The sequence below is a fragment of the Mustela erminea genome, chromosome 17, assembly GCF_009829155.1.
Source record: "Mustela erminea isolate mMusErm1 chromosome 17, mMusErm1.Pri, whole genome shotgun sequence".
In the NCBI taxonomy this organism is placed as follows: Eukaryota; Metazoa; Chordata; class Mammalia; order Carnivora; family Mustelidae; genus Mustela; species Mustela erminea.
Genome location: NC_045630.1, coordinates 305,418 through 329,232, shown reverse-complemented (window position 1 = coordinate 329,232; position 23,815 = coordinate 305,418). Strand labels below are relative to the sequence as shown.

At 37.2% G+C, this 23,815-nt stretch overlaps 1 protein-coding gene across 7 annotated transcripts in view; it reads right to left on the bottom strand.

The window, feature by feature from the left end:
• DCAF6 (DDB1 and CUL4 associated factor 6) overlaps positions 1-23,815 on the bottom strand; it is a 142,211-nt gene that overhangs the window by 95,348 nt on the left and 23,048 nt on the right. For all 7 annotated transcript variants that reach the window (XM_032318047.1, XM_032318048.1, XM_032318049.1 and 4 more), the window contains exons 3-4: positions 15,022-15,114; positions 5,642-5,827 (exon numbers count right to left, since the gene is read on the bottom strand). In XM_032318047.1, the coding sequence (XP_032173938.1) occupies positions 5,642-5,827; positions 15,022-15,114 (279 nt within the window). The remainder of the gene's footprint in view (positions 1-5,641; positions 5,828-15,021; positions 15,115-23,815) is intronic.

Genomic DNA, 23,815 nt, shown 5'->3' with positions numbered 1-23,815 from the left:
GGGGGAACAGCAGGCAGAGGTAGAAGGGGAAGTAGGCTCCCCATTGAGCAATGAGCCTAATACGGACCTTGATCCCAGTACCCTGGGATCATGACCTGAGCTGAAGGCAGATGCTTAACCAATCAATTGAGCCCCCCAGGCTCCCAGAAATAAACAGTCTAAACAAACTTATAACTAATAAGGAGACTGAATCAGTAATCAAACACATCCCAACCAAAAAAAGCCCAGAACCAGATGGCGTCACTAGGGAACTTTAGCTACATTTAAAAAATTAACACCAAATCTTCCCAAACCCTTCCAGAACACTGAAACAGGAACACTTCCAAATTCATTCTATGAGGACAATTTCATCCTGATGCCAAAACCAAAGACACTAAAAGAACACAAAACTACGCCTCTGATGAATACTCAACAACATACCAAAAAAACTCCAAAACATGTCATAATGAAGAACAAAAACCGTATGATCGTCAAAACTGATGCTGAAGGGGCGCCTGGGTGGCTCAGGTTAAGCCTCTGTCTTCAGCTCAGGTCATGATCTCAGGGTCCTGGGATCGAGCCCCGCATCAGGCTCTCTGCTCAGCCGGGAACCTGCTTCCTCCCCTCTCTCTCTGCCTGCCTCTCTGCCTACTTGTGATCTCTCTCTCTGTGTCAAATAAATAAATAAAATCTTTTAAAAACTGATGCTGAAAAAGCATCTGACACAGTTCAATACTCCTAACCCTAAGAACTCTCAACAAACTAGGAATGGAAGGAAATTACCTCAAGCTAATAAAGACCACATATATGGAATCTCACAGTTAACATTATATTCAATGGTGAAACACTGAAGTTTATTCATTAATACCAGAACAAGGCATGAATGCCCACTCTTATCATGTCTATTCAATACAGTACTGAAGTTCTAGCTAGAGGAATCAGGCAAGGGAAAAAAAAGCATTGAAACTAGAAAGGAAAAGGCAAAATCATTTGTTTGTAGATGATATGATCTTATATGTAGAAAATGCCAAAAATCCAAATACAAAATGCTGTTCGAACTAATAAATGAATAGAGCAAAGCTGCAGGTTAAAAAATCAACACATGTTTTTCTATACACAACCAATGAACAATCTGAAAAGAAAATTAAGAAAACAATCTCATTTGCAATAACTATCTTCAACAAATCTATGGGATGGAGAACACACAAACTCTGTATCGATAAGGAATACATACCTGAGATATATAAAGAACCCCTTCAACTCCACGAGAACAAAAAAGCAATCCAATTAAAAATGAGCAAAGGACTTCAACACACATTTCTCCAAAGAAGATATACAAATGACCAACAAGCACAAAAAGAGGTATTTAACATCCCTAGTCATTAAGGAAATATAAATCAAAACCACAATGAGATATCTCCTCACACTCATTAAAATGGTCATCTTGGGGAAAAAAAAAAAAAATAACAAGTGTTGACAAGAATGCGGAAAAACTGGAACCCTTAATGCACTGCTGTCGGGAATGTAAAACAGAACAGCCACTGTGGGAAATAGTATGGAGGATCCTCAAAAAATAAAAAATAGGGGGCACCTGGGTGGCTCAGTCAGTGGAATGTCCAACTCTTGATTGCGGCTTGGGCTGTGATCTCAGGGTCATGGGATCGAGCCCTGCGTCAGGTTCCAAGCTTGGCAGGAAGTCTGGTTGAAATTCTGTCCCTTCCCCTCTGCGTCTCCCCCCTCTGCTCATGCTCTCCCTCTCTAAAACAAACATATCATTTTTAAAAATTAAAAACACCAGAATTATCACATGATCCAGTAAACCCACTTCTGGGTATATACAACCAAAAAATTTAAAACAGGATTCCAAAGAGATATTTGCACCCTCATGTTCATTGCAGCATTACTCACAACAACCAAGAGGTAGAAATAGCCCAAATGTCCACTGACAAGTAACAGACTGCATGGCATATCTACATACAATGGGAGAGTATTAAGCTTTGGAAAAGCAGCAAATTCTGTCACAGATTGACATGGATGAACCTGGAGGACATTATGCTAACTAAAATAAACCAGTCACAAAAATACAAATACTCCATGAGGTATCCAAAATAATCAAACTCAGAAACAAGGTAAAATGGAGGTTGCAAGGGGAGGGGGGAAGAGGAAATAGCAGAACTGTTCAGAGGATATAGTTTCAGCTTTGAAAAAATATTCTGTTCCAACTACAGTGTGTACGTATTGAATAAAAAACACCTTTGACAAATGGGTATATCCTGTTAAAATATCCCTATAGAGGATGCCTCTGTACTCTCCTTGGGATTTTGACTTAATCACAAAAATCCATATGGAGAAAAAAAAGTTTACTCCAACTTCATCCTATCACAAAAATCAAATCCAGGTGAATTATAAGATCTAAATGCAAAGACAAAACAATAAACTTTTGAAAAGAGAAAACAGAGCATCTCCATAATCTCAAGACAGGAAAAAATATTTTGACCAGGATACAGAAAGCCCTAATAATAAAGAAAAAGACCAATATATTAGACAATGTTAAAACATTCGTTCACCCAAAGACACCATTAGGAAAGTGAAAATATAGCCACAGATTAGGAAAAGATAGGTTCATATGCAGAAGAGATTAAGAAATTCCTTTAAGTCAAAAATGAAACAAGATGACAAGACCAATGGAAAACTTAGGAAAGACATCTGAATAGGCACCTGACAAAGAATAAACCCAAATAACCACCAGACACTGCTACGAGGAGAGGCACAACAGCAGCGACAGGGAAGGCGTCTGAAACCGTTAAGATGACGCTGCGTAAGCTGCCAAAATGAAGAGACTAACAGTACCAATCGTTGGCAGCGATGAGCAGTAACAGGAACTCTTACATACTACTGGCAGGAATATAAGCTGTTACAATTACTTTGGAAAATTATTTGGTAGCATCTCTCTAAAATAAACAAGCACGTGTCCTGTGACCATTAAGTTTACCTCCAGTATGTACCCAACGAAGTGAATGCATTTAGGTACTTAGACTCATGTAAAGGAATGTTCTCCAAATGGGAAATCGAATTTAACACTTTCATCAACATTAAAAGAGAGCGATCTGCCATGGTGCACTCACACAAGGGAATGCTGTCCAGCAATGAAAAGGAACGAATTATAGTTGTACCCAGCATGGGTGAACTTCACAAATTATCAGAAGTCAGAATGAGGGGGCTTCTGGGATACTTAATGTTTTTGTACTTCTTGATCTAGATAGCTGTTACATGAAAAGATTTACTTTGTGGTAATGTACTAAGCTATATGCTTAGGATTTATGTACTTTTCCTGTGCTTTGTACTTCAATTTAAAAAACCACAGTTTAATAACAGATGGAATAAGGTCAAATTCTAATCAGAATTCCAGGAGAAAAAGAAACGAAGAAGCTAGAGAATAACCAAAGACCTAATGACTGCAAACTTCCCACATTTTTTCAAAATGCCAATTTCTCAGACCAAAAACGTCAATAAATTCCAAGTATGACAAATAAAAAGGAAACTCAAACCTACCCACACTGTGGTGATATGAAGGAAAAAAAACAGCAAAGAAAAATACAGTTAAAAGCAGCCAAGAGAGACAGATTAACTGTAAAGAAACCAGTTAGACTGATGACTGAGTTCTCAACTTCAACAATAAAGTGAGAACACAGGAACATCACCCAAAATAAAGTGCCAAACTAGACACCCAGCAAATATCCAGCAAAACAACCTTTGACGAACTGGTCTAAAATTCTTCATTTTCTGGAAAGAGATGAAAGGGAAGAAAGGAATGAAGAAAAGAAAAGGAATGAGGGGCGCCTGGGTGGCTCTTTTTTTTTTTTTTTTAAGATTTTATTTATTTATTTGACAGAAAGAGATCACAAGTAGGCAGAGAGGCAGCAGAGAGAGAGGAGGAAGCAGGCTCCCTGCTCGGCAGGGAGCCTGCTTCTCCTTCTCCCACTCCCCCTGCTTCTGTTCCCTCTCTCGCTGTGTCTCTCTCTGTCAAATAAATAAATTAAATTAAAAGAAAGGAAAGGATAATAGGAAATGAAAATTGTTTCTATTACCAAACTGTCACTAAAGGAACCGGAAAGAACATACTTTAGGTACACAATGACCCTGTACAGGCAGTCTGTGGTGGAAGAGCCAAAGGTACTGGCAAAAATGTAGGTAAATCTCAGGCGCCTGGGTGGCTCAGTGGGTTAAAGCCTCTGCCTTTGGCTCAGGTCGTGATCTCAGGGTCCTGGGATCAAGTCCCGCATCGGGCTCTCTGCTCTGCGGGGAGCCTGCTTCCTCCGCTCTCTGCCTGCCTCTCTGCCTACTTGTGATCTGTCTCTGTCAGAGAAATAAATTAAATTAAAAAAAAATGTAGGTAAATCTAAAGAAATACTAACTAATGGGGCAATGATAATATTTCATTTATGAGAGAAAATATATAAACTCAGAACAATATAAGCATATACAATTGGACAAGGGATGAAGACATTATAATGTCCTAAGGTGATTTACTCAGAAGGGCAAAGGTACTTATTGATTAGGCTTTGTTAATTATTCTTCTAAAATATGAATGTCTATCCTCCCTGCAAGTAGCAGAAATAAAACGGACAAAAAGCAAAATCCTCAGGCAATTTTAAAGGAAGGCAAAAGACAAGGGGAAATATATACAGAAAATTACACACACACACAAAAAATACAAACAGAAAATAGTAAGATAAACAAATAGATCCAAATATATCATTACTCAAAATAAATATAAATGGACTAAAATCTCCAGTTCAAAGCAAAAACTGTGAAAACAGATGAGAAAATAAAATGCAGCTATTTGCTGTTACACACCAAAACACGAGGTTACCAGAGAAATGAAATTCAAACCATGGACAAAGATATACCAGGTTAAGGATGATTTGATGCAAAGAAATACCATGAAAAGATTTTGAAAGAGCATTCTGAAGGATAAGCAATTTTTCAACGAAGTTACATAGTATGATTGAGTCTTTTTTTTTTTTTTTAAAGATTTTATTTATTTATTTGACAGAGAGAGATCACAAGTAGGCAGAGAGGCAGGCAGAGAGAGAGGAAGGGAAGCAGGCTCCCCGCTGAGCAGAGAGCCCGATGCGGAACTCGATCCCAGGACCCTGAGATCATGACCTGAGCCGAAGGCAGCGGCTTAACCCACTGAGCCACTCAGGCGCCCAGTATGATTGAGTCTTAAATTCATTGCACTTCACTGAATTCAACTAGGGATTGAGCTTATTAATGTCCTTTAGGAATCTGATTCTTTCGCCTGGTGGACTAGTAGTGTTCTTTCTGCCACAGGAACATTTGATAAGGATGCAATGAATGACTTTATAGAAGACGGTGATAAAGTGTTTAAGAGGTTGAAGTCTAGTACATAAGCTTGTAGCACAGTACCTGAAGTATTTTTAAAGGCTGACAACTGTTTGCAATTACAAATCCTGTTACTATTAGATTTTATTTAACTTTACTCACAAGCCTATCAAGGTCACTTTCTCAAGTACTTTGCTGAAATCTAGTCTGTCAGTAATTTCTCTGCCTACATACGCATGAGTGTTAATTACACAAATCTACACATACGTACTTACATAAACACACACATGTAAAACACACAGTAATACTGTACCTCATAGGTAGTTCCATAATGGCACGTAAATTGGCATTGTCTGTTGGTTTCTGCATCTTGCTCAACATTAGTATAAAATATTACTCCATCCCCAGAGCAGGACACAATCTGCTTATCATTTGTGCATGGTAAGAACTTTGCACTAAATATATTTGCTCGGTGCCCTGAACGAATTGTTGTCAAAACCTAAAACACAGAGAAAAAGAGAAAAAAAGTTCTTGGTAATTTATTATTTCCTAGAAAGAAACATTCATATTTAATACAATCATAGCTAGGAATAAATTCTCATTACTATTCTTATGATCTCCATAAAAAATTATCATTTGATTCCAAACTAATATAATTTTTTTCAAGATTTTATTTATTTATTTATTTGACACATAGAGATCACAAGTAGGCTGAGAGGCGGAGGGGGGGGGTGGCGCTGAGTGGGGGGGGAAGCAGGCTCCCTGCTGAGCAGGAAGCCCAATGCAGGACTCAATTCCAGGACCCTGAGATCATGATCTGACCTGAAGGCAGGGGCTTAAACTAATATAATTTCTTAAAAATCAGAATCTCACATGTTTTCTTTTTTTCTCTCTGAGATGTGAAGATTAAGCACCATCAATAGCAACAGTGTTGTGAAAATTAAATATACATATTTCTATTTGGTGTACCTGACTCACTCGTAAGATCTGGATATATAAGAAAGGACTATTATACATAGGAGGAGACAGAAACAGAGCAAAGAAGATGATTTTCATTATTTTAAAAATATTTTCCTGTATTTCTCAGATAATCGACTTCAAGTTACTTTTAGAATTGGAGAGTAGATACAGGAGTGGGGAGAAAAAAAGGACTATCCTAAACTTTTTTTTTTAATTAAGATTTTATTTCTTTATTTAAGAGACAGAGAGAGACTGCGAGCAAGAGAGCACAAGCAGGGGGAATGGCAGAGGGAGAGGGAGAAGCAGACTCCCGGCTGAGCAGGGAGCCCAGTGGGATGCTCGGTCCCAGGACCCGGATAGAAGGACCTGAGCCGAAAGCAGATGCTGAACGAGCTAAGGCACCCAGGCAATCCTCTGACGGACTTTTGAAACTGTTTACTAGAGGATTTTTAGTTATTCCCTTCCAGGATAAAGAAAGAAAAATAAACTGAATTTAAATGAATCATGAAATGGTAAGATGAAACTATAGCAGAAGTCCCAACATCTCCTTCCTGAATTGTATTTCTACACTGCAGGGCACCTGGATGGCTCAGTCACTTAAACGTCTGACTTCTGTTCAGGTCTCGATCTCAGGGTCCTGGGATAGAGCCCTCCATCAGGCTCCCGGCTCAGCCGGAGTCTGCTTCTCCCTCTCCCTCTGCCATTCCCCCGCTTGTGCTCTCTTGCTCACGCTATCTCTCAAATAAATAACATCTTTAAAAATAAAGACTAGAATTCCCGTGATAGAAATAAAACTTTAAAAAAGTTTAAAATAAATATGTAAATATTTGCAACACATAGTGAAAATAAAGAACAAATCTCCCTAATAGTGCTAAAAATGAAGAGAAAGAAACTTAACAAAACCTGGGGGTTTTTTTGAGTAGGCAAAAGATCTGAATTCACAGTTCACAAAAAGATACACAAAGAGCCTTTAAGAACGTGAGAAAACATCCAACTTTGTTCATAAGGGAAATGCAAACTGAAGTTACACTGAGAAACTAATTCTCACTTTTCACATTGGCAAAAATGCAAGTCTGACAACATATTATGTGAGTAAGCCTACCAGGAAACAGGCTCTTCATCATTTCTGCTGGGAGCACTAGATGGTGTAAGACTAAAAGAGAGGAATTTAGCCATACTTCACAAAACCACACGTGCGTTTACCCTCTGACCAAACAAGTCTATTTCTAAGAATTTACCCATAAGATACACTTCCAACAATACAAGAGAAAATGCACAAAGTTATTTAATGAGCTATTCATAACAGCAAAGCATGGGAGATTTATTGAATAAATCATGATATATCCCCCACATGTATGTACAATGAAAATTTAATGCAGTGAGAATCTGATGTACTTTTAAAAATGTGCTCAAACAAATAAGAGTATGTCAAATCATAAAGTTGGCTTTAAATGTCCCAACAAACAAATGGGGTAATTTAAGCATCAAAAAGTATTATCGGTAATAGATTAAATTTTTTAAAAAATCTAAAATCTCAAGTGATTTTTTCCAAAGCAGTTGTAGGGACAAAAGAAATACCCTTATTTACAAAATAATGTTAATAAATGTTGAAGGAATGACAATTAAAAATCACTATTTTGGGGCACCTGGGTGGCTCAGTGGGTTAAGCCTCTGCCTTCAGCTCGGGTCCCAATCGGGCTCTCTGCTCAGCAGGGAGCCTGTTTCTCCCTCTCTCTCTGCCTGCTTGTGATCTTTCTCTCTCTGTCAAATATTAATAAAATAAAATCTTTTTAAAAAAATCATTTTTGTAACTACATTTTAACAACTGGTTAAGGCAAGAATCAACACTAAAACCAATATAAGAAAGATTGTTATGAAAGGGAGTATTTACAGGCTCAACATACCACTTCACAAACAGCTTATTAATTGCAAAGGGTAAACATACCAAACAATGGAGATATCAAAGCTAACATTATCAGTAAGGGGATAAATTAATATCATGTACTACAATGTCACCTGTAGAGAACTCTTAGCTAAAATGTTTTAAATTGGGGCACCTGGGTGGCTAGTGGGTTAAAGCCTCTGCCTTCAGCTCAGGTCATGATCTCAGGGTCCTGGGATCGAGCCCCGCATCAGGCTCTCTGCTCAGCAGAAGCCTGCTTCCTCCTCTCTCTGCCTGCCTCTCTGCCTACTTGTGATCTCTGTCAAATAAATAATAAATAAAATCTTTTAAAATAAATAAAATGTTTTACATTTTAATCTACTCATGGAGAAACAATCAAATCCAAATTGAGAAACATTTGATATAACAACTGTTCTTCTATATTAATACAACAGTAAAACAAGTAACATACTAATATCACGCAAGACCAAAAATTTGAATGAACTATCTTAAAGAGACAAAGGAAATATGACAACATGTGAAATGATGGACGGAGCTGGGATTGAAAAGGCATGGCAGTGACAAAGAACAGCATAAACCAGTGAGAAAATCTGCGTATAGACCATCTATGTGTATATGTGTATGTGTTATGTGTGTACATCATCAAATAGAAAATCTTATCTATAACAGCATATACTTGACTCTCGTCTTGCCTGATAAGTCACTGCCGATAGTGAATTAACAACTACTGAACCACTGCTCCTAGAGAAATGTGTGGTTGGGTTCCTTTCAGCCTCTTGCCACAACACCTTCCTCAATCAATACACAGCACTGTTTTATATGTTTCTGTTTAAAGACCTTATTTAATATATACTGTTGATTCATTAACTTTGAACTCATGGCCAACAGCATTATACCTAAAAGAAGCTTATCTATCATTTTTTCTTCATAAGAAACATCCCAGTTTTCTGGTGCTTAGGAACATGAGACAGTATTTCAGCATGATACCTGGGGACGTTTTAAACTGTGAAATCATCAATACAAAAATGTGACATGAAATATACCACAAAAAAGATACTGTATGCATATCAGACTGTCGTCTTGTTTATCTCAGCTGGCAATGTGAGTGTTGATGTGTACTGAGTGACTCTGTTCTTTTGCCATTCTGCTCATGTGCATGGCCATATGACCAGGAAGGCACAGCAAGTATTGACTTAGGGGTTAAATGTAAATTTCCATGAGTAAACAAATTAGCAAATATAAGATCCACAAGTAATGAGGATCAACTCTGTATTCAGTATTACATATTTTTAAAAATAGAATAATGTGGGGCGCCTGGGTGGCTCAGTGGGTTAAGGCCTCTGCCTTTGGCTCCAGTCATAATCCCAGAGTCCTGGGATCGAGCCCCTACATCGGGCTCTCTCCTCAGCAGGGAGCTTGCTTCCCCCTCTCTCTCTGCCGGCCTCTCTGCCTACTTGTGATCTCTGTCTGTCAAATAAATAAATTAAATCTTTAAAAAAAAAAAAAAAAAGAATAATGTTCTTGTTGTTAGTAGATAAACACCAAGGCATTCATGAATTAAATGCATGATGCCTCCAGCTTGTGCTCAATCGCTTTAAAAAAAAAAATCTATTTGTGGATGTTCATTGTATTATTTTCTTGTTTTTCCAAAGTTTTAAAATTTTAAAACAAACTTAGGAAAATATATTTCAACTCTGTTTTGGGTTTAGCTTTAAGTATTTACTATATAACCCTAACTGCCAAACTCTTGCCAGAGATGCCTAACAAACGATAGCATAAGTCTGGAGTGAGTATTAGCAGCCATTTACCTTTACCACTTTGAATATATAAGTCTCCTCATTTTATTTAAGACCTAGATTACAGGATTATGGCCAAAATAAGGATTTGCTGAATATCATGAACTACCCCCACAGTAAATCTTCCATATAATGCACATATAATTAGGGTCAAATAAAAAAGGGAGGGGTGTTTTTTGCACCTGCATTAACCAAAACCAATGGAGAATAAAACTGAAATATTTAAAAATCTTTAATTCCTCTCTCCAAGTGTAAGACACTAAGATCTGGAAGACTAAGGTATAAAAAATAACTAAGAGAATAATTAATGTAAAGCTTTTAAACAAGATAGATCTCATGACCTTTACTGAACTCCGTCAGGTATCTTAGCATGGCTTACCAAGTAGCTAAATATATAACAGTCACTGTGCACAGTGTACGTATTAGTTTCTTCATCCGATAGCCTTTTGTCTCTGCTTTAATCACATTCAGCAGACATTATTCTTAACAGTTCATGATTCATCTCCATTTAATAGGTTTACGCATAGCTTCAGAAACAAAAGCACTCCATACACTAATATGTGTACTGACATACCACATATTATTCACAAACTGATATGGATTTCTTTATTAAAGTAATCAAGATTTGAAGAGTAAACAGTTGAACCTCCTTCCTTTTGGACAAATGTCGATCTCAGATGCTGTCGTCCAAACTTCCTGCCCTTCCAGCGCTCTCCAGATTCATCACAACGGCAGCAGTATCCACCCCCACGGCTGAGCAAGTCAAAAGCTAAAAAAGCACCCTTCATTTCTCTTTCCCTCATCCACTATAAAATAGCAAAATATATAAGATATATTTATATAAAATATATAAAATCCATCAGCAAATTCAGGTCCGAGACACGTTCCAAACTAACTCTCATCACCTCAATGCCGTTATCTTTGTCCGAACCACCCTCTCTTCTCAGTGGGATTACTCGATGGAGCGCTATCTCCTACTTCTAATCTGACTCAAACTCCACCCTCCAAACAGCAGCCAGAGCTCTCTTTTAAAAATGCAAATCACCTGTATGTTTAATACACTGCAGTGATTATTTCAGTCACACTAAAACGTAAGTCCTAATACTGCCTATCAAGCCTACTATCTGACCACTGCCTACCATGTTAACTACATTCTGAACCACTCGCTTCCTAGTTAATAGGTAATTGCTGGAAGAACAAGTACTCAGGTGCATACGATCAGTAATTCCAACAAAGGCTGGAATTTGTGTATAGCTGTCAATACTAAATCTATACAATCAATACAGCTATATATCCTACTGGGGTAAAGAGTGACAAGGTCGATCTTTTTAAAAATGATATGCACTTGGAAATGGTTATTATTTTTGGTAGCTGAATTTATTTTTTTATTTGTGCTTCCTTGAATCAATGTCTTAAAATACTTATTCAGGAAACATCTAAGAATAATGGCCTAGGGAGACAGAAGTTGGTAGAGTAACTTAACTGAAGATGTAACTGATATACTGTTAACCGGAATTACTAATAAATGTGAATGTGAACTAGGTGTAACATCTATGACTTTACTGATCAACCTTGAAATCTAACTGGCCAACCAGGTATCTCTTTCTTCTTTCAATACGTCACACACAATGTTTCTAAAACCTTAAGCTTGGGGCGCCTGGGTGGCTCAGTCAGTTGGGCATCTGCCTTGGGCTCAGATCATGACTCTGGGGTCCTGGGATCAATTCCCACATACGGCTCTTTGCTTGGTGGGGAGTCTGCTTCTCCCTCTGCCCACCCCACTCATGTTCTCATGTTCTCTTTCTCTCTCCCCCTCTCACAAAAATAAATTTAAAATTTTAATTTAATTTTAAAAAGGAAGCCTTAATCTTGGTCCAGGAATATCCAGATAGAAAATGTCCGTTCTTCAATCTCTTGGTAAAAATCACTCCTCTCTAAAGCCAACCCATACCCCCACCTAAGGAATTAAATACAGAAATTCCTTGCCTTTCCTTTACTAATATTTTTTGGGCACCTACTATGTGACAGGTGATTTACTAAGTGTTGAGGAAACAAAAAAGAAAGAACTGTCACTGCCCTGAAGAAATTACTGTCTAATGGTGAGCAACATGGAAACAAACATAATACAATAATCTAATTATCTACAAAGTACAATGAGAACATAGAGGAAGGAGTGCCTACATTTGCCCAGGGCAACAAGAAAGGTATACCACCACAGCTAAAAGCCAAGAACTGAAGAATGAATTTAAATTTGCCAAGTAGGTGGGAGATGTTCGCCAAAGCAGGAGAACATCCCAGGAAGAGAGAACAGTGCAAGCAAAAGCACAGAGTAAAGAAACAACATCTTGTGCTCTGAGAAATTAAAGGTAGCTGGCTGAAGCCAAATCAACAAAATCTTGCATATGTGGTACACTCAGGCCTTCCTTTATATTAGATATTACAAGGTAATTACCTTCCTTCAGTTTCATCTGTACCTTAAGGAGGTGGTCCTTTGCCGGGGGAAGGAGTGTCTCAGCATACCGCGGAGAGTCTGCTATAGGAATCAATACACTCCGTACTTGATTTGGGTCCTGAGCTTTGTTTCTGTCTTACCTTGACCTTCAAGGCCATCAAGACTAAAGTTTATACATGCTTGGATTGACAGACACCTTCAGGGAGAAGAAAGTGGCTTTAATGCTCACTTCTCTGGACTTACCTTTTCCCTTCAATTTTGGACCAAGAATCCCTTACTATTAAGAAAAGTTACTTGTTACTTTTACAACAATTTTTAAAGACTTTAATCAAGAATATTTTAGTAGTTTTCAATGGGAGGATTGGTCCAAATAAACTAGACTACAATTACTGGAAAAGGAAACTTCTCTCTTATATCTGAGACGTACTATACATAAAATTAGGGTATATTACCATTAATAAGGAATACCTCAAATCTCTTAACTCTATAAAAACAAAAGTGTTTCTGGGCGCCTGGGTGGCTCAGTGCGTTAAGCTGCTGCCTTCAGCTCAGGTCATGGTCTCAGGGTCCTGGGATCGAGCCCCACATAGGGCTCTCTGCTCAGCAGGGAGCCTGCTTCCTCCTCTCTCTCTGTCTCTGCCTGCCTCTCTGCCTATTTGTGATTTCTGTCAAATAAATAAATAAAATCTTAAAAAAAAAAGAAAGAAAGAAAGAAAGAAAGAAAGAAAAATGAATGGGGAGAAAAATGTGGTATTTACATACAACAGAATATTGTTTGGCCATAAAAAAAAGAAAATCTGATATATACTGCAACATGTCTGAATGTTAAGGGCATCATGATAAATGAAGTAGTAAGAAAAAGACAAATGTTGTGTAAAACTTTCTATGAGGTATCTAGAGTAGTCAAATTCATAGAGGCAAAAGGAGGTGGTTGCCAAGGGAGGGGAGGAGAGAAGAAAAAGGAGCTACTGTTTACCAGGTACAGAGTTTCAGTTTTCCAAGATGAAAATAATTCTATAGCTGGATGTAGCCACAGTATCAACAATGTATATATACTTAATGTCATTAAACAGAATTACTAAAAATTATTAAGATAGTTAATTTTATGGTAAGTGTATTCTACTACAGTTTTTTGGGTTTTTTGTTTTGTTTTTTAAAGCGTGAAGCACTGCATCTTTTCAAAAACACAGGTTATTCCTTTGGTGTCTACCCAACTACTATGAGTACTGTAAGCATTAAAATTCTGATAGTGAAGGTCAAAAAGCATTCCACATATACATCCTTCCAGGAAATTTCCTCTACTGTAAGGAAAAAGTTGTCCTAGAACAATATAATGATTTATAAGAAATATAGCTTTGGTCATCCAGATGACCAAAGATATATTTATGACTATATATATATATTTCTCATATATATATATGGTCTTCATCAATAATTTTTGAAAATGTTTCAGAGACAAGGTGAAATGGGTGTCTTGTTATTAATGAACATGACTTCTGGACCCCACCAAAGGCTAGGGACGGATTGCCAGAAGGAGCAATCCTGAGACTGGAGAGTTGGAACACAAGAGCGGAGAGGGGCCGGAGGTTTAATCAGTCAGTGACCGAAGACTTTTAGTCAATCAGGGCTATGTAATGAAGCCCCCATAAAAACCCAAGGGGACAGTTTTTTTGGCCTTTTGCAGCGCTTCCACACTTGGGGAATGAGAGTGCTTTCGTGTGCCACTGATCCAGGCCCTAAGCTCCAGGCTGGAATTGGGTAGAGGCTCCTTAAAAGACCTAGTAATTGCAGACCTAACACAAGTAGGATTTGAAAATATCAAGTTTCCCTCTGCTAAGTCAGGACAATTAAGTAATGCTATCTCTGAAATAAAATTATGACCTGTCTTTTAATCAAGGATATCTTCAATATGAATCTCATTCAGGTTAAACGACCACAACATTTATTTAAAAATCTTAACTGTTTAAATGTGGAAAAATAAGAAATACGTGAATAATTTATTCTATAAGATTGCTACTATTAAATAACAGTTTGGTCTGCCAATCAGTTGATACAAAAATAGGTGTATAGTGTCTCCATATACAGAGAAGAAAAGCCAATAAAAATCAGAATGTAATTCTAATTACATAATCCTAAAACTCAAATGATTATGCCAGCTTAAGGTATTAGGTATCATGAATCATTTCACTAGAACCTAGATACTGTTTTTGAAAACAATAAATAATGTTTCTTAAACCACTTAGCTGAAGAGTAGATTTTGTGAACATGAAAGAAAAAAATAATCACATCGACTTTTTTCCCTTAAGAATTGGTTTACTGAGATAATGATACTTTTGGCAATTTTACCTACATGAATAAAATGAAGCATATTTAAATTTGCTAGAGTCAAATGCTAGGTGAAATCTACTGTTTTCCTAAGAAGATTAAGGGGTAAGCATGATTTAACTTCCAAATTACATAACTACCTTGAGCAAAATAAGGATATTCATTACAAATGTCCATCCCATAATTATTTACAATTTCTTAATTTCTAGCTTCTTAATTTTTCTCATTAAATTACAGATCTTTTTAAGCCACTTTACCTTTCTGCTGTAAGGATTACTGATTACTAACTTGGTGTCATCTGAGCCAGATAAAATATATTCTCCAGTCTCATTCCAACAGATTGTATTAACCTAAAAAGAAAGCAAAAAATAAATTTAAGTAAACTGGACATTTAAACAAGTATGCTATCTTTCAATTAACTGATGATTCAAAATTTATATCACTAATAAAATCGTGTCTATCCTAAGGAGTATTTACCAGTTAATCTATTGAAAAAACATATTACATTTAGCAAACACTGTATTCTATAAACTGACAATGAAATGTCTGAATTGTTAAGTTTCATTGTTTAAATTTACTTTAATTAATTCATTTTATACCCAGAGACACAAAAAACAAGGCCATCTAAAAAAAAAATTTTTTTTTAAAGAACTCACTACAAAGTTATAGTAATCACGGCTGTATGCTACTGTCATGATCACAGACATATAAATCAATGGAACGGTACTGAGACTCCAGAAGTAAACATTTATGTTCAAGTAATTTTTGACAAGGGGTCCAAGACCTTTCAATGGAGAAAGTATTTTTTCAACAAATCATGCTGGGACAACTGGATATACTCAAGAAAGGGAGACTATATACAAATATGAACTGAAAATGATCAAAAAGTCTAAACTTAAGTGCCCAAACTATAAGACTCTTAGAAGGAAACATAGGTATCAATCTTTAGGTTTACCAAAAACAAACAAACAAACAAACAAACAAACAAAGCCAAAGAAGAAAATAGTAAGAGTTGGCTAGGGTGTCAAAAAATCGGAACGCTAACACAGTGCTGACAGGAGTGCAACACTGTGTTCCTATTTAGACAGTCTGGCACTTCCTCAAAAAATGAAAGTTAGCCCATGACCCAGCATTTTCACAATAAGGGATACATCCAAGAGAACTAAACACATGTACCAAACAAAAACCTTTTCACAAAAACCCACAGCTGCATTATTCCTAAGAGTTAAAAGTGAAAGCAATCCTAACATTTATCAGCTAAAGTACGGATAAACAAAATGTGATTATCCATTTGCTCATAACAAAACATCCATATAATGAAATATTATTCAGCCACAAAATGAAATCATGACACATCCTGCACCATGTAAATACTTTGAGGACATTATGCTGAGTCAGTGAAGCCAGTCTGAAAGGCCATATATTCTGATTCCACGTATTCTGAAAGTCTAGACTAGGCGTATCTGTAGAGACAGAAGGTAGATTGGTGACTGCCAACAGCTCGGTAGAGGGGATGGGAGTGCATGATAACTGGTATGGACTTTTTCTTCAGATGGTGAAAATATACTGGAACTAGACAATGGTGATGACTGTACAACTTTATGAATACACTAAAAAAAATTGAGCCGCATACTCAAAATGGGTACATTTTATGATAAAGGAACTGTATCTCAATTAACAAAGAAAGACTTCCACTTTCAGTCAAGGCAGATTTACTATCCCATCTGAAACAACTAAAAAACAGAATACAGTCTTTTTTTCCCCCTTAAGATTGTATTTGTTTATTTTTTTAGAGAACACAAGTATGCATGCACAAGAGCAGACGTGGCAGAGGGAAAGGGAGAAGACATTATCTCAAGCAGATTCTGTGCCTGACCTGAAGCTCAGTCTTATAACCCCAAGATCATGACCTGAGCCATAATCAAGAGTTGGACGGTAAACCTACTGAGCCCTAAATATTTTTTTTTAAAGCTTTTATTTATTTATTTGACAGAGAGAAATCACAAGTAGACGGAGAGGCAGGCAGAGAGAGAGAGAGAGGAGGAAGCAGGCTCCCTGCTGAGCAGAGAGCCCGATGCGGGAATCGATCCCAGGACCCTGAGATCATGACCTGAGCTGAAGGCAGCGGCTTAACCCACTGAGCCACCCAGGCGCCCCTGAGCCCTAAATATTTTTAAGTACACAAAAAATATTTACAAATATAGAAAATATTTATGGGCCATAAAACAAATCTCAATATTTTTTAAAAATTTCAAATACAGAGTATGTTCTCTGACCAAAATGGAATTAAGTGAAAATCATTAACAGAAAGATTTGGAAACTACAAAATAACAAGATATCCAAAAAAGAAATTACCCAATAAATTAGGAAGTATTTTGAAATGAATGAAAATGAAAGCACAACATAACCCAATTATTGGGTTGCAGCTAACTCTGAACTTGAAGGGAAACTTATAGCATTAAAATACCTATATTAGAAAAAATAAAAGTCTCATATCAATGACCTCAGTTTCCAATCAAAAAACAAATGAAATCCAAAGCCAGAAGAAGATTGGAAATAATGAGTATCAGATCAGAAACCAAGAAACAAGAGAAAACAGAAAAACAGGAGAAAAAAAATACACAAAAACACTAGAAGCTGGTTCTCTGACAAGACAAATACAATTAATGAACATGTAGCTTAACTAATCAAGAAAAGAAAAGGGAACGGGGGAAATATACCACCAACATGAGGAATGAGAGGGTAACATTAATCACTAATTACATGTTCTACAATACCTGAACAGTAAGAGTCAACCTTATGCCAATAATTCAACAATGTAGATAAAACTGACAAAATCCCTGAAACACACATGCTAAACAAAATTTACTCAATACTTAGTCTACTTTTATTAAGGGATTGCATTTAGGATTTTCCACAAAGAAAACCAGGTCCAGGTGGCTTTACAGGTGAATTCTGCCAAAACATTTTTTTTAAAATAAATAATGAGAATTCTGTACTATAGCTTCAGAACTTTAGAGAAAATATAAATACTAGTACTAACAAGTGAGTTTGGGAAGTTTGTGAGATACAGATGAACATACAAAAATTAGACAGGACAGAGAATCAAAACCACCACACGGTATCACCAGATATCTACTAAAATGACTAAACGTTTTTTACACTTGATCTTTAGCCAAATGGCAGAGAAGGGGATCTCTAAACGTTTTTTTTTTTTTTAATTATTACATCAGATCTAAGGGAAGAAACAACAAAAACAGCAGCAGCAGACTTCAATACCCCATTTCCAACACTGGGTAAATCACATAGACAAGAAATTAGTAAGGAAACATTAGAACTGAACCATACTTTAGAGCACACACAGAACAGTCCATCATCCAGGAGCAGAGAGACATTCCCCAAGTGCACGCTGAACATTCTCCAGGGTAAATCATGAGAGGTCACAAAACAAGTATTAGCAAATTTTAAAAGAATTAAATCATACTGAGTACCTTTCTGACTACAACGGTCTAAGACCAGAAAGTAACAGCAGGAAAACTGGAAATTTCACCAACATGTAGAAATTAAATAACATATTCTTGGACAATCTTTGGGTCCAAGAATAAAAAAAAAATTTGAAATAAATGAAAATAGAAATAAAACATATGGGATGCAGCAAAAGCAGTTATAAGCAGAAATTTTACAGCAAGAAATGCCTACACTAAGAAAAAAGAAAGGTCACAAATAAGCAAAAGAACACATTAAGGAAAGAGAGAAACAAACTAAGGCCAAAATTAGCAAAAGAAAGGAGACAACAAAGATCAGAGCAGAAATAAATGAAAGAGTAGGAAAACAGAAAAGATCAATGAAACTAAAAGCTAGTTTTTTGAAAAAATAAACAAGACTGATAAACCTTTAGGGGAAAAAAAAGACCCAAATAAATAAAAATTATAAATGAAAGAGCAGATATTACCACTGATACCACAGAAATGCAAGAGTGTAAGAGAATACACTGAACAGTTATACACCAATAAATTAGACAACCTACTAGAAACATATAACCTACCAAGACTAAATCACACACACACACAAAAATTAAAAATCTATCCAGGCCAAAAACAAGTAATTTTTTTTTGTTTGTTTCTGGAAACTGAATCCGTAATCAAAACCCACTGAAAAACAACCAAAAAAATTAGAGACACCAGCTTTTTACACTCTCTCAGAGATCAAATAGCAGTGGAAACTTATGGGTGACGTTTTTTAGTGCTGAATTCAGGCATTTTGATAGTTACCCTCTTATCCATTCATTTTCTGTTCCTCTTCCTATACAAATGGAGAGCAGGCAGGTTTCTTTTTTCCGGCTTCAGGGGCTTTAACTATTTACCAAACATTTGAAGAAGAATAAACACCAATCCTTCTCAAAATCTCCAAAAAACTGAAGAGGGTACATGCCCAAACTCATTTTCTGAGGCAAGCATTACCCTGATACCAGTGCCAGGTAACATATTACAAGAAAAGAAAACTACATGCCAATATTCCTGATGAATACAGATATAAATATCCTTAACAAAATACTAGCAAATCGAATTCAACAGCACGCTAAAAGGATTATACACCATAACCAAGTGGAATGTATCCCTGATTCAAGGATGATTCAGTATACACAAATCAGTAAATGTGACAGTCCACATTAATATAAAGAACAATAAAAATCACACGATCATCTCAATGTATGCAGAAAAAGCATGTGACGAAATTCAACATCTTTCTTGATAAAAATACTCAACAAACTGCCAACATATCTCACCATAAGAAAGGTCGTATATGACAAGCCCACAGATGACATCATACTCAATGGTGAACAACTGAAAGCTTTTCCTCTAAAATCAGGAACAAGAAAAGGTTAACAACACTTATCACTCTTACCTAACCACAAGATTAGATCCTGTCCAGAACAATTAGGCAAGAAAAAGACAAAAGACATCCAAACTAGAAATGATGAAGTAAAACTGTCTCGGTGTGTGTGCAGATGACATGATCTTACCTACAGAACACCCTGAAGACACCACCAAGAACTGTTGGCACTAATAAATGAATTTAGTAGTTTCAAGATACAGAAACAACAAACAAGTATCAGTTGCATGTCATGTCTACATACTGGCAATAAACTACCTGATGCTGAGCTACAATTGCATCTAAAACAATGAAATACTTAGGGACAAATTTAACTGAAGAGGTGAGAGATCTATACACTGAGACCTACACACTATTGATGAAAGACAATGAAGAAGACACATATAAATAGATAAGCCAAGTTCATGTGCTGGAAAGCTTACTATGATTAAATGTTCACACCACACAAAGCCATCGACGGACTTACGGCAATCCCTTATTTTTTCACAAAAATAGAAAACAAACAAACAAACAAACAAACCCTAAAGTCTATATGGAACCACAGAAGACCCCAAATAGCCAAAGATATGTTGGAAAAGAAAAATCTGAAGGCATCATACCTCCTGAGTTAAACTATATTACAAAGTTACAGTAATCAAAATAGTACACTATTGGCATAAAAACAGAGACACAGACCAATGGGACAGAATACAGAACCCAAAGAGTAACCCAAACATATATGGTCTATTAATTTACAACAAAGGAGCTAAGAATACTCAATGGGGAAAACACAATCTTTTCAATAAATGTGTTGGGAAAACTGGATGTTCACAAGCAAAATAAGACAAAACTAACTTGAAATGGATACAGTACTTAAACATAAGACCTGAAACTATAAAACTCTAGAAGAAACAGAGTGAAAAACTCCTTGAACTTGGTCTTAGTGATGAGGTAGCAGGAAGCTGGCTGAGGACAAAGCAAAAGCTGGCACCGTGCACCCCCTCTCCACCTGCTCCCCTCCCCTTGGTAATGTATGTGGCATTCCTTAGGCACCCCAAGGCCATAAGAAACAAATAGTTAACTTGCAGAGATCACCATCCAGCAGGATGGGTATCTCCCAACTATCTTGATGTTAATGGCTTGCTAAAAGACAACATTGGTCTTCCGGCACCTTATAGGCCCTCTTTAGCATATGAAAGTTCCATTGAAACCTCCCTTCCCCTCACCTCCCCCCCCCCCCCCCCCCCCCCCGACCGACCGCAGGGTACATAACCCGCCGTCCCTCACAATCTGGGACTGCAGCTCTTTCTGCCCAGGGGTCCTGTCCCTGTGCTTTAATAAACCACCATTCTGCACCAAAAATGTCTCAAGAATTCTTTCTTGGTCATTGGCTCTGGACCTCAGCCCACCGAACCTCACCTAGGTTATAGAAATTCATCATAAGTAGTGCTTTTTTTTAAGTTTTGTTTTTTTTTTTTTAAATTTATTTGACAGAGACCACAAGTAGGCAGAGAGGCAGGCAGAGAGAGAGGAGGAAGCAGCCTCCCCGCTGAGTAGAGAGCCCGATGCAGGGCTCGATCCAGGATCCCAGGACCATGACCTAAGCTGAAGGTAGAGGCTTTCACCCACTGAGCCACCAAGGTGCCCTTTAGCAGAGGTTTTTGGGGGTTTTTTTTTTTTTTTTGATATGACACCAAAAGTGCAAACAAAAAAAGGAAAAATCAAATTTGTAAGCTTTGGCACAGCACAGAAACCAGTAAGATGAAGAGGAAACCTACAGAATGGAAGAAAATATATGCAAACCATATATTTGATAAGAGGTTAATATACAAAATATATGAAGAGCTCATACAACACTGTAACAACAACAAAAACAACAAATAATCAGATTTAAAAATGGGCAAAAGGGCGCCTGGGTGGCTCAGTGGGTTAAAGCCTCTGCCTTCGGCTCGGGTCGTGGTCTCAGGGTCCTGGGATCGAGTCCCGCATCGGGCTCTCTGCTCAGCGGGGAGCCTGCTTCCTCCTCTCTCTCTGCCTACTTGTGATCTCTCTCTGTCAAATAAATAAATAAATAATCTTTAAAAGAAAAAAAAATGGGCAAAAGACCTACATCAACATTTTCCAAAAGTATACACAGCCGAAAAATAGATGAAAGGTGCTCCCCATCACACATCAGAAGGCAGATGCAGATCAGAACTATAGTGGAATATCACTTCACACCTATGAGGACGGTACCATCAAACCAGACACGACAAGAGAACAGGTGCTGGGGAGGGTGTGGGGGAAAGGGAGCATCTGTGCATTCGGGTAGGGCTGTAAACCAGTGCAGCCACTGTGGAAAACAGTCCAGAGGTTTTCAAAAACTTCAGCATGAAACTATCATATGATCGAGCAATCCTATTCTGGGTGTAACTGGAAGAAATGAAATTGTTATCTTGAAGAAATACCCGTACCTCCCATGTTCACCGCAGTAGGATTCAGGACACCCAAGACATGGAAAGAACCTAAGTGTTTCTCTATGAAGCAATGGACAAAAGAAATGTAGTATATATAGGAGATGGAATATTAGTCGTATAAAAGAAGGAAATCGTGTCGTTTGCACCAACATGAATAAACCCTTAGGGCCAAACAAGAATGACAAACTATCTGATGTCCCTTATATGTGGAATCTAAAAATAACCATTTGGTAGAAACAGGCAGTAGAACGGCTGGCGGCTGCCAGCAGCTGGGAGATGCTGCTGCTGCAAAACCACAAACTTCTAGGGGCAAGCTGAGTTCTGAAGATCTAACGGGGATCTATGGTCCTATATATCTAATGTAGGAGATGAGTCAATTCTGGGGCTATAATGTGCAGCATGGCTGGTGGTTACATTTAACACTATGTTGTATCCTTGAAAGATGCTAGGAGAGTAAATCTAAAATGTTCTCACCACTACCACCGCAACAAAACAGTAATACAACAAAACAGTAATACATGAGGCGATCTATGTGTTAACTAACCCTACTGCAATCATTTCACAATGTATCTGTGTACAAATCATCACACTGTACACCTTAAACTTACACCGTGCTATAGGTAAATAAATCTCAAGGAAGACGGAAAAAAACAAAAAGATATCTAAAAAACTCTAACAAGTAGTTGTACATATTAGGGAGCAGAAAGGAATGGGAGAGACAGAAACAAGGGTGGAAGCCACTTTTTATACACTTTTTTAAAATAATTTATTTTTATACAATGAGAAAGTACTACCTATTTTTAAAATTAAATGCAAGATAAAAATAAGGACAACGTGTTTTAAAAATAGTGTGAAGGCAGAAAAAAATACGGTTAAGCTTGCAAGAAGTTTACTTTCCACTCATCCTTAGAAAAATATTTTGAGAATATACTCAGTAAAATCTGAAAGTAAATTTAAAAATGAGAAGACACAGAATCCACAGCTTGCAAAAACTTGAGAATATCATAAAGGCAATTGTCCATTATGGGAGAATGAATCCGAAATTAATACTAGAAAATTCTCCTTTGGGCAAGGAGAAAGATGTGACCTATCTTTAAAGGAAGACATGAAATCTAACACACAACTCACACTCTGCCTCCTCAATCACAAGTGCCACATATGCACGAGGTCCTTCTCCTGACACTAGATAAAGTAAATAAATTTCTAAAGGTATTATTTTGGCCCACTGTTCCGGGGCAGGTATATATTCTATGAACAAATAAATAAATGTGTTTGTATAATTATGATGTCAGATAGTGATATGCACTGTGCAGGAGAAAAAAAAACAGAAGAAAAAAGATACTGATCAGAATGGGGAGCTATCTGACTAGGGTGGTCAGGGAAAGCTTCTCTGATAGGTAACATGGAGAGCTAAATGAAATGCGGAGGTGAGCTTTACAAATATATGGGGTAAGAGAGTTCTGAGTAGAAGGCATAAAATACCTAAGGCAAAACTGTACTTGGTGTATTTAAGGAACAGCAAAGAAATGAGTGTGACTGGAACAAATAAGTGTAACAGCAAACACAGTAAGGGATGAAACAGGAGAAGGCAGCAAGTGCCAAACCATAGGGCTGGAAGCAATGAGGTCTTTGGGTTTACTCTAAGTAGGCTGGAAACCCACTGGAGGGTTTGGAGCCACTGAGTATTATGAAAAGATGACAGATCACTATCATATAGTTTCCT